At 33.3% G+C, this 17,590-nt stretch overlaps 2 protein-coding genes across 2 annotated transcripts; both read right to left on the minus strand.

The window, feature by feature from the left end:
• Window positions 1-4,004: 4,004 nt before the first annotated feature.
• Window positions 4,005-6,787, minus strand: LOC112685776 (transcription factor AP-1). The gene is made up of 2 exons (XM_025557759.1): window positions 5,538-6,787; window positions 4,005-5,020 (listed from the first exon to the last, which is right to left on the minus strand). The coding sequence occupies exon 1, from the start codon at window positions 6,354-6,356 to the stop codon at window positions 5,541-5,543; it is 816 nt and encodes a 271-aa protein (XP_025413544.1). The 5' UTR covers window positions 6,357-6,787; the 3' UTR covers window positions 4,005-5,020; window positions 5,538-5,540.
• An 8,196-nt stretch (window positions 6,788-14,983) lies between these two features.
• On the minus strand, window positions 14,984-16,419 carry LOC112685765 (proteasome subunit beta type-2). The gene is made up of 4 exons (XM_025557743.1): window positions 16,329-16,419; window positions 15,605-15,798; window positions 15,273-15,438; window positions 14,984-15,201 (listed from the first exon to the last, which is right to left on the minus strand). Exons 1-4 carry the CDS (start codon window positions 16,417-16,419, stop codon window positions 15,020-15,022), a joined length of 633 nt encoding a protein of 210 aa, XP_025413528.1. The 3' UTR covers window positions 14,984-15,019.
• Window positions 16,420-17,590: the final 1,171 nt, after the last annotated feature.

The following is a 17,590-nucleotide window of genomic DNA, read 5'->3' on the forward strand; positions in this document are numbered from 1 at the left end:
TTTTGATGGATTGCGAGAGGCGGTGGTAAAGTTATAGAAAACCTATTTATACAAGACACTGGGTAAAGCGTCACTCACCTTCGAGGAACCAAATACGAGTTAAGTACGAACTGAGGCGATATTAAATTTCCGTCCTTTAACATCTCTCTCCACCGATCCTTCCGACATGACCGTCTTAACACCCGGACATTTCCTCATTGGCGATTCCTAAGATGGCTACACCTCTTAACAGGTTATCGAGATGGAGAAGAGTCACCCAACTCTCTCAGCATCTCTGGTTTTGATGGAGACAAGATTGTCTTGCTCAGTTACAATCACGTAATAAATGGTCTAGATCTCGTGGTCCCAGCATCCAATTGGGGACAGTCGTCTTAATTCGTGACGACAATCTTCCACCACTTCAGGGATCCACTGGTCGAGTTATTACAACACTTATTGGCGCGGACGACCTGGTATGTGTGGCAACTGTCAGAAAGAGTCACGGGTAATTCAAACGCGCTGTGCGTTATTTATGCCCATTGCCATTTAATTTTTTTGTACCTATGTGCACGTATATAATTATTATCATGTTTTTTTTTTTTTTTTTTGTGAACAATTATTATTGTCACTTTATTTTTATTTATTATTATGATTGTCATTATTTTTACTACCTATATATATATTTTTTTTTATTTGAAACTTAATATTTCAAGGTGGCCGGTATGTTCGATATGCGCGGCGACGTTATCTTAGGTGGCTACCATTGTGTAGATAACCAGTCCAGTAATGTCATAGTCGGCGTAGCAAACGTGTTGGCTCTATGTGCAACGCCTAACGACCGTTTGCTTTGTCAGAATTAATTAATTCAAGAGTTACCTTTTACAATAAAAAATTCATTTCATTGATTCAAATCTTTGTTTTCATTATACGTAACATTTATAGAAGATTGGTTTTCTTTTCGAGAAGCTTTTTTACGACAACTCGATTACAATAACAAAAAATTAAGAGGTTGTAAGAGTATTAAATTTTTTTTCAATTATAATAATTAAAATGATATTTTGTATTTGTATTTGTAAAATTGTATTTATTTATTTATTATGATTAAACGGGCGGTCCCAATCACAATAGTTATATAGAAACAGAAAATAACAATAATAACAATGTACAATATAGATGTTTTGAGAGGTATACATTATATATTTAAGTGATTAAGTCATTAATATACAAATTAATAAAATGAATAGTGTTATGTACGAAAATATCAATATTAAAATTATTTACATGTTACTTGGTTCTAATTAAAGGAGAGTTTTTACGTTTGAATCGCACATAAAAAATGTTAACCTGTCTAGTATAACTAGGAACTAAAAAAAAAAACAATTTTGATAACAGGTTTGGAAAATAAATATAACCATTCAATAACTTGTACATAAAGAAGATAACCTATTTTGTTCTTCTAACTTGTAGAGTGTTAAGTTTTAAATATAACAATAAATGTTTATATGATGTTTGAGGATTACATTTCGCAATAATATTTTTTTTTAATGTTTTTGTACCTTAATAGGACAATAATACGAGTAGCGCCTTTTGAAAACAAGAATGTAGTATGTAGCCTATACTGCGCTGCACTTGTCACCGCAGGACAAAAGGAAATAATAAAGATAAATTGAAATCAACACGTGACAATCAATTTCACTACATTATTGCAATCGCATAGAAAAATCGGTTGAAACACGAGGGGAAATTTATTCCCTTAGACATGTGCATAATCTTCGACTACGCCACGCGCGACGAGTCACAAGAATACATATATTGTTAACGATAACCAATAGACACCTTTTATACTTATTATCGCGGATCGTAAGGACGTTTCTTGCATTACGTCTGCAGTAATGATCATTGTAGGTTTTGCAAAGGGGAATAGTGACGGAGACTTACATGTGATATGGGTTCTTTAAGAACGAGATGAAATCACTCATGATACTCGTTTGATTGTGGAAAAAAAAAGTAAAAAATAAAAGAAAACGTTAACAAGTATAATAATAAATGCGTATTCTTATGACGCGTAAAATTATCCTAGTATATATTATAAGCGATTATTGGAGAAAACGTGCTTGCAGCCTGCCCCGCAAGGAAAGACAACAATTGTTATGTTGTGGGCTAGGTACTACTTGGTTACCACCATAAGCATGCCACAGACTATTTTTTTCACGGACGATAAATACCTATAGGTAAATACAATCAATAACTCTCAATATCGTTTTAATGACATTTTCCTTACACAAACATATTACAGAGAACATAAAAGAAATATCAACACGTAAAAATAGTTTTAACTTATATCGCACTAATTTACATTTATACGTGATTTTTTTCTTATTGAAAAATAATGGAACATTTACGGTCTGTATAAATATTATTGTTTAATAGGCATAATGGAAGAAGGCGTTCAATGACATTACTTCAATTACACGAGGTTAAAATGATTAATTATGTATACGAGTATAATAATATATTGGGTCGACAGAATATGTTTTTGTTGATTTTTAAATTTACATTTAAAACCAAAACTAAAAATGAAGATTTATAGTAACGTTTCAATTACAATAGTTGAATATGGTGGATCGTGCACAGCGGTCTCCGCCGGTAGTCGACCTTCAAAAATCCCATTCACGTTACATAGTGCGTCGCCTCGACCCTAACCCCCATACGAGCACGGCTCGACAATCGAATGGGGTCAACCGAGGAGACGGCAGTGGACTGCGCAACAGAGGAGAAGGAGTGGTAATTACACACACACGCACACTTTATGTACTCGTATATGTGTGTACGCCAATCGGTCTCGGCGCGCGGAAGTGCAAGTAGAGAAGGCAGCAGCGGCGCACTTTTATCGTAGAATAATAATAGTAATAATCCACCCTACACACGGCTCGGCAACAAATGTAATAAACGCGTTTATTTCTCTCTTCGTCCGGCGGGGGGGGGGGGGTTAGTGGTCGGTGGCCGGGCGGACGACTGTTGTGCCGCCACTCGCGAAAGGGGTCGATTCGTACACAAATATTTTATGCGACCGTGGCGCGTATCGTTTTTTCGCACCGAAGTGGCGATTTGCGCTTCCCCCCCACTTTCCCGTTCGATTCCGGTTTAGCAACACCGCAAAAGCGATCACTGGCGACTTCATATGTACGGCGCGCGCGCGCGCTGTGCACGGAACAAGGCGCGTTGACGGTTTGCCAAACGGAAACGCCAAGGTCGCCGACGCGAGAGGAGGAACGGCGGGTGGGGAAGGCGAGAGAGACGGAGATTGAAAACGGCGTATCTGTGTACGGTCGCCCAACGCGTACACACCGCGCACGCGTGTACACATATCAGAATAATAATAAAAAGATTTCGGCTGCCGTTGTTTTTTCGCCACAGCGCGCGCGCCGAACACTCGAAAAAACGTGAATCCGACACAATACAATATAAATAAACGCACCTATTCCAAGTACGCACACGACGACGACGACGACGACGACGACCATAACCGGTTCACCTTGACGTCATCGTAGAGAGCTGTGATGTTACTGCTGCTGTCCAACAAACCGTATAATCGTATATTTATCGCGTATTTTTTTTTTTTTTTTTTCGACAACAAACCGTTTACGTAACCACCTCCCCCTAGAATTCCTAGGAGAGTTGATCGTTACTTTCATGACACCACCCCTACTAACAATAATATTCACATCATAAAGGTTTTGGGCCAGGTGGACGTGGACGGGAAAAAGAGGAAGCAGGATGGTGGTAGCAATGAGAGAGAGAGAGAGAAAAAAAAAATCGAGCCAGGTGTTGTTTTTTTATAAAATAATTTTAATAAAATTTTTTTATAAATAAAACATCACTTAGAGTCAAAAAATCACACAAAGCCTTAAAATTACAATTATCTTAAAATCACAATAATCATTTTCACACAATAATTTTACACTTAATCATACTTAATATAAATAAAATATTCAATTTTATAAATAATATAATATTATAGAATCAAAAAAATATTACGATTTTAAATATTTTAATATTGGATTTTAAAAACATTACATTAAAAAGAATTGCTTTGTTACACTCTAGAGCACCTAGGAACATGACTTATCAACTTCGAGTTGTCTGCAATAAGAGCGGAGGGATCAATAAATCACAACAAGACCAGTTTTTTAAAGTCTCATCAATACAAATTAATATTATTCAATAATATACAATATAAATATATAGATATGGGATTTACAAAAATTACATCTAATTAACTTTGGCCTATTATTGTCTGGTAAAAGCTTAAAATATCAGTTAAGTTATTGCATTATAAACAAGTAGCCTTTAATTGGCACGTTAAATATAAATTTATAATGGTGAAGAAGATAAACTTGAAATATACATATAAAAGGCAACACTGGTTTTTTCACATAACAATTTCTTCATAGAATTCATTTAACATTTGTAGAAAATATAAAAATATTTATGTATGTTAAAATTTTTTGTATAAATATCCTAGAAAATCTTAAATACTCTTAACATTTTGAGCATAACACATATATTTTATGGCTTTCGTACAATTAAAAGGCATCAGGTGCAGAATTATTCTGTTGCTGCTAGTTTAATTTAAATAAGTTTATAGTTAATTATATAATATAATCCATATATTATCTATAATGAACAATAATAACATTGTATATAGTTAAATAAAAAATATTAAAAAATAGCACAGTAAAAAGTTTGATTACCTAGTAATTGCACGTTTGTAAAACACAAGTAAAAAATTATTGTTTTGATTTTAAATTTATTACAATTTAATGAAAAAAATATTTTGTAAAAGAATTTTGTATCATAATATAAAATTATAGTTATAAAAATATATTAAAAAAGGCTACAAAGAAATTGAGCAATTTTTGAAGCAATTTATTGGTTTATTAAAAATTGTGTAGAAAAAATAAGAAAAACTCACAGACAGGCAGGAAGTAGCATCCAAATTCAGGATGTTTTCAATGAATTCAACTGTGTTCGTTATTAACTGTAAAGTAAAAACAAATGGTTATTAATATATAATAATATATTATACTGATAGTACTTATATTTTGGGTTACACCTGAATACCGATTAATCCATTTGAAACATAAGTAAATTAATTTTCTGTTAAAAATGTTTTGTTTATAAAAACTAAATTAAATACTATCAAAAACAAATATTAATTTTTAGTTGGTTCATTTTAAGACATAGATTTACTTATAACAACAAAAAAAGTAAGTACCTATTGGTATGATTGGACAAACAATAGTAGAAAATGTTATCAAACTAACATTTTTAACTCAAAAACATTTTAAAAGGGGTCTCTTTTAGGCTTATAAGTACTAGATATTAGATAGGTACACTAAAAGTTAGTTAATTACTTAGATATTAAATAATTTTATTGGGTACATCATTAAAAATGTTTGTCATATTTTAATAATCATTAATGTTCGCACTCTTGTTTTACATAAATATTTACTTCACAACAAAGAAAAATTAAGTAGAAAGTTTTATCAACTTACAGGTCACAGTGTATTCATTGCAAACTCACAACCACTATGCATGTGTTCAACAACGGTTTGTTTTAATTGACTTATTTGTTCCAAGAGTCTGTTCAATACTGTGGTGAGTTCGGTATTTTCATTTTTCAGTACTTTTACTTTGTCTTCGAGCTTGGCAATGCGTTCTAATTTCCTTCGGCGACATTTGGATGCAGCCACTCGATTTCTCTGTCTTTTCCTTTCAAGTTTGATTTTTTCTTGAGACTCCATGTTGATTGGTGACATGGGTGGAGACGAAGATGTCACACTCGGTACAGTTTGTGGTTCTTCTTTGATGATATGGTGAGGTATGATGTTGGAGAAATCGTTTGAAGGCATCAATACAGAATATTGGGGTTCAGACTTGTACTCGGAGGAATTGCTACCGCTGCTGGTCAATGGTATTTCCACTCGGTTGGCACTGTTTGAATCGTTGTTGTGCAAGCTGTTAAGGGCTTCTACGAACGGCTGCACATACATCTCTTGTTCCTCGGTAACAGACTTGGGGAACAGGGAAGGCGTAGGTGTATTGATGTGGCCTAGAGCTGTCTGCTGTGCCAAATAAAACCGTTCCAACTCGGGCGAGCTCAGCTTGAGCATGTGCAGGTCGGGCGACGTCAACTGCACCTGCAAATACTTGGGTTTCTTGCCGGAGTTGTCCTGGTTACACGAATTAAGGTCCAATGTCATAGGCCTCTTTAGAAAGTTCACCTCGTTTGTCTGGGTCTCGACTTTGGGGATCACCCGATCATCGTAAAATGCTTCGTCCAACATCATACTGTTGGACGAGTTATTTACCATTTTTTCGTACGTACACGCGATATAGCGCGATCGACTGGGTCCAGTCGTTCCGTGTCCTCTCGTCCCTCAGAAGGTGCGTGTGAATTTGTAAGTTTGTAAATATGTATTAGTGAAAATATTTGGCACACCACAGCCGAGTCCAAAGGAGGGAACTGTTTTCAAAAAAAAAAAAAAAAAGGATTCCGCAGAAAAACGATACCAGATAATAATTGATAAGCAAATGATACGAACGATGACGACAGTACAACGGCGATGTGATAACAAACAAGACGCGCGCGAACGGTGGCGAAGAAAAATTGAAAAAAAAAAAAACCAGAAAAATAAAATCCGAGCGACGGGCGACCGGAGACAGAAATAATCGGTGTGCGCGGGCGACGCCACGACGGAAAGGCACACGGAACGCGAATGAATGAACGGCGAACGGCAAACGGTTCTGGGCCCCCCGACGTGGTCGGCGATGAGTCATCGCGTTATTTTCGGAAAGTACGTCACTTTGCGGCGCCGCCATTGGTCCGCCGGTCGCGCAGTGTCGACACATAGCGGACGCGGAACCGTCGACACGCTTATCTGGCGCCGCTGCCGCGCCACGGGCCTGCGACCGCGGCGGTGTATCGCTCTGGCAGCCACTGCGCGGATTACTACGTGCGCCGCACGTGAATTCGGCGAAACGTAATTATAAACGTATTTTTTTTTTTCTATCCGCTCTTTCTACGATCGCCGTTGGAAAAATAATTGTTTTCGTTCCGCGCGCAACGTTTACACGGGATCTCGCGAAATCGCGTTGAAGTCGTCTCGCCGCCGCCCACGCCCTCGCCCACGCCGCTTGCAACGTTGGTTGATACGCGGTCGCGGTTTACTGTTCGCCTGCAGTGCGGATTGCAAACGTATTTACGGTGTACTGTCCGTCTGAATAGGCGCTGCACTTGGTATTATGTATGCCGTCCGCGGGATTATTACGATCTAATAATATGTCGATCGATCGTCTCGGGTACCGGACCCTCCCCGGTTGTAATGTCACCGACGTATCGGTGTGACGGTCGTAGTTTTCGTTTTTCAATCGATTCGATGCAATAATCCAAACGTTACATACCGACGGGCACAGGTGCAGCTCCGAGGGGGGAGGGCACTGAGGACATGGCCCACCCGGGATTTTCAAAAATTAAAATTTTTTTAATACATTTTTCTCCTCGCGAACTGTATAATCCCGATTGTTCAATTAGATACCAATCCAACAATTTTATTTTGCCTGAAAAACCGTATTATGAGGCGTGTATCATAATATAGTAGCGTATTCGGACTCTGTGTCTCAGTACTAGTTTGGGGAAACCAATATTATCAGTTAATACTTAAAATGCCCTCTCCCCTCTGGTGAATCTCTGAAACCGCGCCTGAATGGGCAGCTATAATTCGACTAATGCACGTCGCATAGGCTGCAACGGCATCGTACCGCATCGTGTTATATGAGATATTATACTCGCAAAAGCGATTTTTTTTTTATAGTTTCGACGGTACGACATTTGTCTGCGTAATGCGCGTATAATCCAACCACGTACAGTCGCTAATGTTCTTACCCGCCACAGCATCACATAAAAATAATCATAATGCAAACGAATCAAATATTGTTATGTGCATTATATTCATTATTTATTTAATATATTTGCATGATCGTGATATTAAGGTAACATATACATCTAAGAGTATAAACAAAAAAAAAGTTGTTATAAATTATGAATACATATTTAAATACGTAGGTACGGTGTGATACGAAAATATATGGTTCGATTGCTGAACGCTTGTGTTTTATATAATGTGTATGTTTACGTTAAAATATTGTTTTAAACATATAGAAGGGATGGACAACTGGGGGCCCGCAAACCGAATCCGATCCGCGTATTTTTTTTTTTTATGTGAACCGTGTTACATTTTCAAATGACTTTATAGCATTTTATCGTTTATCGGTATTTCATTCTATCACTTTGATTGTAAAATGTAGGTATTATATTTTTCTTTAGTATTGAACTGCAGTTAAATGTATTCAACGATTAAATATAATATACAAATATATATACAGTATATCCCGTATTGGCTTAGCTAACGTAGCTATAGGTACCTATAGGTTCTTATTATGTTGTTTGGTTCGAGTGCCGTAACTACCCTCCGTGGTGCCCTTGGTGAATTTTATTTTGGCACTTATTTTATGTAAATAAATCAATTTTAATCTAGCTTAAATGCGCCCCTTACTTGGCAACTACCCATTCGCCATCCTCTAGTTACGGCACTGATTAAATTATATAAAATAAATGTTAATTGTCAATTTTAATGACCTTTTTTTATTTTTCCTTTCTTTACTCCGGCCAGCCAGATTTTGAAGTTCCATAAATTAGCCCTATAGTTAATTCGAGTTTCCCTTCCATGTTATAAAAGTACAAATAACAGATTTTAGTTATATTTTTATTCTAATCATTTATTTACCGATGGACCAGATAGAAGCCATTAATTTTTCTTATATGGGCCTTCTATAACTCTCATGTCATCCACTCCCTTTGGCTACGTTCCCGTTCAATACTTCAGAACGGTTGAGCTTGTGCACTTTTTTTAATTACAATATTTTTTTTTAGAAAATTAAATAAAAACGGATACCTAGAAATTAATTTTTACGAAATGCAAATAAGTTTTCGTGTACTAAATTCAAATCAGTTTTCAGAATTTTTATTCTATAAGTAAATATAGTACATAATGTAGATATTAAATTTATTACATCGATCGGATATGTTGCACAGAAAATAATAAGTGTATTTTTGACTGAAAATCGGTCGGTACGATCGATGTTCGGACGTAAGATATTGTAATATTTATACAATGAAGTGAATCATTTTTCATAGTAATGACGTACTATTACATCCAGCGATATATTTCAGGCCCTATTATTTATACAATTTCGGACTGCACACTTGATTTTATTGATTTAAATGAAAATTTAGTCTCGCTACTATTTAAGAATAAGGAATATATTACATACATAATATATATATAATATACATAATATATGCATTAAATTTTAAAAAATTCAATAATACTCATATTTCCTAGTAGTTGGCTTATTATTTAATTTTTGTTTTGTAGACCGTAGTGCATACACGTTAAAACCGTAGTGCACACTTGTACATTCGTGTTGCACATAAAAATAGGGCCTGATATATATATTTTTTACCGGTCATTCAGTCGAAAAATGCTGAGGCTGTCTACGTTTTGTCGCATTCAAATTACGAAGATATATTTTTTTTTCAGCAACAACATATAATCCGTTTAGTATTAAAATGTTCTATGAATCTAATAACCTATAAAAATCCATACATACCCTTTACGGACACCGCGGAGTTCAAGTCCTTCATAGAAGCATGACCACTGCATGTATAAATGTATAATGCACTGTGTATTTGTGTATAATGTAATTTATAACATAGTATAAACTTCGTGTTAGGTACATGTTATAGAGTATAATGTGTGCATTATTTTCAGTGGTGTGTTTGAGAAGAGCAAAAAGTTGTATCCGTATAGGTCAGGACGGTTGTTTGAAAACCACGACCACGGCGCCCACTAGTACGGAATTAAAGCTGGTTAGGTGTACCTGTACGAATATTATTTTCGTTCGACGGTCCAAATGCGACATGAAAATACTACAAACCTACATAATGTTTAATTATTTCATCGTTCCATTTGTTATTCGGGCATATTCGTGTTCCGTATGATTATGAGAAACGGTTATTATTATTATTATTATTTAGTATTATCGTTTCGCGAGGTAGTATGTACATTGAAGTATTTAACGCATATTACGTGCATTGCGCGTATTACACGAATACCGAACAGATAACACATATATTACGAGTATACGCACTCGGTTAGTACGGATAAAGGTCGTCGGGGGAAATTCTTCGCACGGAAAATAATCCTTTGTTCGGGTAGAAAATAAGCCACAAGCCACGCGTCGCAGTGCCCACCCCGTACGATAGGTGCGATTCCGCGCGCGAAATTAGCCTTGAGACCAGCGGCGTGCGCAGAGGGGAATAATGGAGCATATATCACCACATGGGCTTTTTTTTTCTTTTTTTTTTCAGTCTTAAACGTTTAAAAACGTATTTAAGATGCACGACCGACAGTCACGGTTAAATGGTTTGCGTTAATGAACATACATCGAGACATTCCAATTATCTACAGAACAAATTATTGATGAATTTAGTATAAAAGCCAGAAGGATGAATTCCCGCCTTGATGGAATTTTTTTTTGTAAAATAATAAAGAATAAAGACTGAAAATAATACATTTTTTGTATGACCCCCCCCCTCTACACCAAATTCCTGCACACGCCACTGATTGAGACAATGTGTGTGTTTTGTGTACTAGGCGGTATCCATGCAAGTGTATTGTGAAATCGTATTTATATTTAAACGTTTAACCGATCAACGGTGTACCGAACGGCCCGTGGCGTATTGCGGCAAAAGGGGAACAGCGATAGTGCATACATAAATCAAAGCATCTCACCAGGTGCACAGGTTATTTTTATTAGGTTTGACGGACTTTTTGTGCGCATCTTTTATGCGTTGTACACAGAATTTACGAACATCGTATATTTGTATGCACAACAGATAAGACATATTAAATGAAACAGCTTATCATGCGCGAGGTCAATTTTAAGAAGAGATTAGGCTGCGGAATATTGAATATTGTAATATTCAACAGTCAATAAAACATATATAAAACAATAAATATTACAATATCAGCCACAGAGTACATATACTACGTATATAATAATGTTATATAACGCGCGTGTGAAAATAAAAACCTATATCTCATTCTCGCACTAAACAATAATATTGATGATATCAACATTAGAAACGCAACAAGTATATCAGTGGCCGTTGTAGGTTAGCGCTGAATTTCAGGTCGGGAGTAGCGAATATTTTTACCGGCCAATTTTTTCACACGAACGGTTAGGTATGACTGTTTATATTACGTTTTTAAAACTGACCTTTATTGATGACATCTTTTGTAAAATATTACGTCTACCCCTTGACTTATTTTTACCGAACGTCACACGGTAGCCCAGCATGGACTGTTCGACCCTTACAAAACTATTTAAACAATCTAGGAGCAGTAGGGTGTGCTCTTGCTGACCCTGTGCGCGCGCCCATGCTGACCAACAATAATGGCACACGCTCGATAAAATACTTATCGGGACGAATAAAATTATGTTACATTGGCGATCGATGTTTTAACTTTTAAGTGTGGGTGGGGGTTAATGTTTAATTTTCTAACATTATCAATAATGATACGTAGATCGAATATTAGTTTAAATATTAATAATATTATTCTAATACATTATACAATTACCAATTTTGTACACTCACATGTACGCGTAAAATATAATATACAACTGTATAATTGATTATTAATCGGAATAATGTGTTCTGTTGCGAGTCTCTCGAACAGAACTCGGATAGTTTTCCACTCTTCTTCCGTCAACTACACGACTAAAAAATTTAATTACTGTAGAAATCGTTTAAAAACTAAATGTTATGTCGTATTGTTTTTATATAGGTATATCGTAAAATTCAGTGTACAAACGATTTTACGATCATTTTATTTTTAATATATACGAGTATATTATGTTACCAACCTAATAACGATGGGAAAAATTCGAGCTTAATGAAGTTTGAAAATACCGATTTTTAGAATTTAAAATTCAAAGTTCGATTTTCAGATTTTAAACTTCAAATTTTGCTATAACATAAACCTGGATTTCAGATTTTGAAACTTTGAATTAGAATAATTTTACTCATTCATATAATATGGTCGTAATAACTTATTATTAATAGATTGATTTTTCTTTTTAATTAAATTAACACTTGTTTTTAGTAAGGGTATCTATGAAATACAAAAATTAGTCACAAGTAGAATTGTACTTCTAATCATCTAATACAATTAACAAAATATTAAAACCATTAGAAAATGTAGGTTTAAATATTTAAATTCAATTAAGTGTAAGAATACAAAATTCGGATTTAAAAAATTCCCGTTTCAGGTTTCAAAATTTGTGAATTTCAAATTTTTTAGAATCTGAATTTATATCATACCACTAGTTAAAACGATCGACTGATTAAAAATTATAAATAATAATATTATTATAATTCGATCCGTATATTTACAAATGTGTAATGTTAAAAAAGAAAAAAAAATTACCGCTCAAACAATATTACACAAATGCTATTGTTTTGTACACGTTAAAAAATACAAAAACTATATATTAAATATGTTTATTGACTCATGGTCGCAATGTATATTTTATTCAAGAATATTAACAATGCGATGAAAAACTCCGTATTTATGACCTAATTGAAAACAATGTTTAAAAATGCAAGTAAAATTATCTATAATAGCTATTTATGTGTACATTACATTAAATTGTATACCGATTGACAATTGAACATTTTTTTTCTCCTTTACATTAACTATAACTATACGTATGGCTGTAATTGTTGAACATTTTGAAAAAATAATATTGTAAAATTATAGAATTACGTCAATATATACGCATCCAATTCATATTTTTTCCATCAATTCATTGTTGATTAATTTATATTGTACTTTATAGTATCCGGCATTCGCAATGTATAACAATATTTCTAAATGTAAATTGTTTACTGCAGTGATAAATAATATTTCCTATTAAAAAATATTAAACCCAACTGTATAATCTATAAAATCTTAATAATATTTACAAATTAAATACTGCACACAACTCACTCACTGCCTAATTAGCGTATAGCCAAAACTACAACACTGATTCATTTGAAATGTACTTATGTTTAAGTGTAACAAGAAAATATATTTTCAAAAACATGTTTTTACGGTCGAAAACCGTTTTGAGTTATCTTGATTAGATACATACGTGTTCCATTTTTTGAATAACTATGAAATATTGCATTTAATACTTAGGTATATATTGATTCTAATAGTAACCGTAATATGTAACCTAACCTAATCTAACCTATTATAGTATAAATAAATAAAAATAAACATCATTTCAATGTACGATGTGTGCGCTTTTTTCAGCCTAAATTTTTTTCACAACGAAATAGTAATTTATCTGATACAAAATATTGAAATATCTCTGGAGAGGCCGGTTAATTCTAGACTAGTATTTTCTACAAACATATTTTAAACATAATACTTCAATTTAACGTTGTAAAATAATAATTAAACAATAAAATAGCTTCTACTGTACTAATAATAAATCTTCTTCGTTTTTCTCCCGACTATTTGGGGTTGGCCACCCTTATCCTAAGCCTCTACCCATTTTGATTTTCTACATCCCTATGCACACACCAACAGCCCTCATATCATTCACAATAGTATCCAACCATCTTTTTTCTTGTACAAACAATAAGTACTCATATTAATTTACAGTCTAGTTTCGATTCTCTTTGATTATTGTATCTCCAGACTATAAATCTACACAGATTTGCTGAACAGGCTTTCAGTAGTCTTTTTATAACTCAAAATCACGCAATAGCAATCAAATATTAATAACTATTAAATATTAAATGTCAGCGAAGTTATTCGAAAACAGCATATAGATTTTCTGCTGTTAAATTTCTGCTTTCTGTAACCAAACTTTCGGTTATATGCTATATGTGCACTAAAAATAATATATAATGTTTAGTCGGATCGAAATTTGAAACGCTTAAGTATAAATATAGTCATGGAATATGGAAATCTTTAAGTCATTTTTCGATTCTCTCAAAATTGATGCCTAATGATCTTTAGTGTATAATTAATCCAAAATTGTACGAAAAAATAAATAATCCAACAAGAAAAACATAATCAATTTTTTTTAATGATCAATCATAAAAACTAATTTTCCTAATAACTTGCTGATTTTCATATAATTCAAAAACCCATGCTTCTTCATCAATAACTTTCCCCTATTCAAAATCGATGCGAGTGTTTATTGGTAATAAACCCTGATAGTCTTATACAGTGTTTAATAAAATCACAATTTACCTTAACCTTGAGTAGGTATTTCAGGACTATAATACAAAACTATTGAGTATTGTGATACATTACAAGTAAAAATAAGATAAAATATAATATTAGGCCTTAGTTAACCACTTTTAGACAATTATTATAGAAATAATATTACTCCATTAAAAATGTATATATTTAGCTTTATTTTAAGATACATTATAACTAAGAGTATTATTGAATTTCTAAGATATGGCATATTTAACTACTTTATGGGTCACCACTTTTCAAATTTCTTAAAATTGACCACTATAACACATTTATAGCTTCACACAATATTATAATAGATTATAGTTAACAATAATTCTATATAATAACAAATAAATCATTAGACATAATTTGCTATATTATTGCACAAAAGGTTTTAAAAATATTGATAGAAGTAATAATATCAGTAATACGCAACTGAGCCTTTTCTGAAGCAATAGATAAAAAGGTTAGTATGAAATAAGCCAATAATGTAATCATTAAACAATTTACCAGTAGCATGTTTATATTTCAATTAATTTAATTTATAATATACATTAAAAAAAAATATATATAAATACATTTAGAAAGAAGTAAATGTCAGAATATATTTATTCTTTTACATTAACAATAATATTTTGTTCAATATTATCCTTGGTAATTGCTGGCAATTCTTGAATACCTCCAGCATATGACAATTTAACTTTAAATTTAGGCATGTTAATGATGCAACGCTTTTGAACTTCTAAAATGCATTTTTTCAGTAGATCGTATGCTTCTTGATAATTTGCATCTGAAAATTAAAATAGCAGTAATAATTTCTATTCAAGTAACTATTTATTTTAGCCATGAAGTATTAATTACCTGCTTTGTAGTAACGGTCCATAACTGTAATTGTCATCATACCACCATATCCGTGAGCACCATATGGAACATCAACTTGGGCTCCCAAATAATCAATAAAGTATAAGTATGATTGCTTATCTTTGGGTTCATATCCTCCAAGCATGAAGTTTACTTGATAAGGACTCTACATAAAAAAAAAAAAAAGAGTATGTCAAATTATATTTCTTTTTTTACATATACAATTTATAACAAATATATTTAATATTATACATTTGTTAACAATGTTTTTTCGTCATTGATTAAAAACAAAATCCAAGAATAGAGGTGGGTACAAACTCAAAATCAATTACTTGGCTTCTAAGGTGTTCAGCAACAGTTTTACGAGTGAATGTTGCAATGGCTGGAATAGACAGATCGTATCCATTGCGCATGCGGTATAATTTGACATTTTGTGTAATATACTCAGCAAACCTAGGTACATCACCTGCCTCACCAGTAACACCCATTACCACGTTGTCAGTGATGTTGTAAGTCTTGTCTTCATCTAAAAAATCAATCAAAAAGTTATCCACAAGATAATACAAACACAAACTATAGTATTGATTAAATACAATACCCACAACTTCTAAATTGTATCATACTACTACTTTATAATAATTTAGTTTAATTAACATCAAACTGCAAGTGTTAAGAAAATAGTTTAATTTGATTTAGGTTAAGAAGCACTAGAACTAGAATCAATAAATATGTAACAAATATGGCCAAATTTTGATTTTCATGACAGTTCCATTTTAATAAAAGGCTCATTTTAAACAATCGAGATGTGTTATGGATGTACTAAATGGAAGGAACGACGAGTTTGCTTGAACGACGGTTGAAAGTGCTAGTACAACGACCCAACGAAGAAGTCTCTAGAAGAGTTTAGACGAGAGGCCGTCATTCATGTTTGCACGGAAGTGGTTCCAACGATTCGCTGAAAGTAGATACTATACCAAGAGGACGGGATTAGGGCGTGAATGATGTGTTACAGGAAAACCGACGTGCCCAGACGTGTAGACAATATATACGACTCACCGTCTTTCATGACCATTATGCTGTGTGCGGCCGTCATGTCCGTGGCGATGAGCACGAAGTCGTTAAATTTGATGCCGATAACGGTCTCCATTGCGGCGAGGTAAGAAGTGGACGAGCTGGTTCGAACAGAAAAATAAAGAAGACGAACGGTTTCCGTTTGAAACAATTATAATAACGCGATGTAATGCTTACGATAAACATACACCATAATATTATAAAGATAAAATGATGGAGCGGTTTTTTCGTTTCCGATACCAGCTTTCGGAACCGGGGCCAACTTCATGATCAACATCTACCACGGAACACAATGATAAGAACACGGTGAGTGGTGTGAAGGGCATAGATAATAAAATTCATTATTATCTATGGTGAAAAGTGTTCAAGTGCTTATCTCTAAGGACGTAGTATCAAAGAAAAGTAAACATACTTATACTTGGTATCGAATCGAATGAAAATACCAATATGAGTAAAATATCAAAATGAAAGGACCGATTTGAGTGACTATAGAAAGAAAATTATCAATATTTATACTTGATATCGAATCAAATAAAAAAATTCAAACAAAAGGACCGATACACTATCCAGCGAAAAGTATTGATCATTTTACTTCATATCGTTGTGTGGTAAAATAAGTGATTACCCGGCTCTCCAAGGACAACTCCTTTAGATTGAAACGATAAAAAATCAAAAATTTAAAAAGAAACATAACATACTTATTAGTTTTATTAATTATTAGTTAAATTTAATCAAATGATATAAAAGTTTCAAGATAATTGATGTAAATTAAAAGAATTTGATTTTTATTCCATTAAACATTTAATGTATAGAATTCAACAAATATTATTATAAGTGGTTACCCGGCTCTCGAAGAAGGACACTCTGTTTATATAGAAACTAAGGAAAATCCAAGTTCTGAAAGAAACATATCAGATTTATTAAGATACAATATGTAAATTAGATGAATTTGATTTTTTTACCATAAAATATTCAAAGTGTAGAGTACAGAAGTAGAAATGAAAAGGGGATCCCCGGCTCCCGGAGGAAAATTGATTTGGGTCGATCCAAAAAAAAAATCCAATTTCTGAAAAAGAAACATAAAAATAAATGTATTAAAATTTGAATATAATGAAACAAAATGAGATTTATTAATTTAAATTGAATAATATTTTACATTTATGAGAACAATTTATTAGAAGTTCATTATTAATAGTTAATTTTAATCAAATGATTTAAATGTTTCAAGATATTTGATGTAAAAAAAA

This window comes from Sipha flava, unplaced genomic scaffold (assembly GCF_003268045.1).
Source record: "Sipha flava isolate LNK unplaced genomic scaffold, YSA_version1 290_pilon_pilon, whole genome shotgun sequence".
NCBI lineage: Eukaryota > Metazoa > Arthropoda > Insecta > Hemiptera > Aphididae > Sipha > Sipha flava.

What these genes read in the sequence shown, in the direction of transcription:
- LOC112685776 (XM_025557759.1), bottom strand. Translation starts at nt 6,356, where the DNA reads ATGGTAAATAACTCGTCCAACAGTATGATGTTGGACGAAGCATTTTAC.
- LOC112685765 (XM_025557743.1), bottom strand. Translation starts at nt 16,419, where the DNA reads ATGGAGACCGTTATCGGCATCAAATTTAACGACTTCGTGCTCATCGCC. An exon ending in CATAATGGTCATGAAAGACG is followed by an intron (nt 15,799 to 16,328) that starts GTGAGTCGTATA and finishes TTGATTTTTTAG; the next exon opens with ATGAAGACAAGACTTACAAC. An exon ending in GGACCGTTACTACAAAGCAG is followed by an intron (nt 15,202 to 15,272) that starts GTAATTAATACT and finishes TTTAATTTTCAG; the next exon opens with ATGCAAATTATCAAGAAGCA.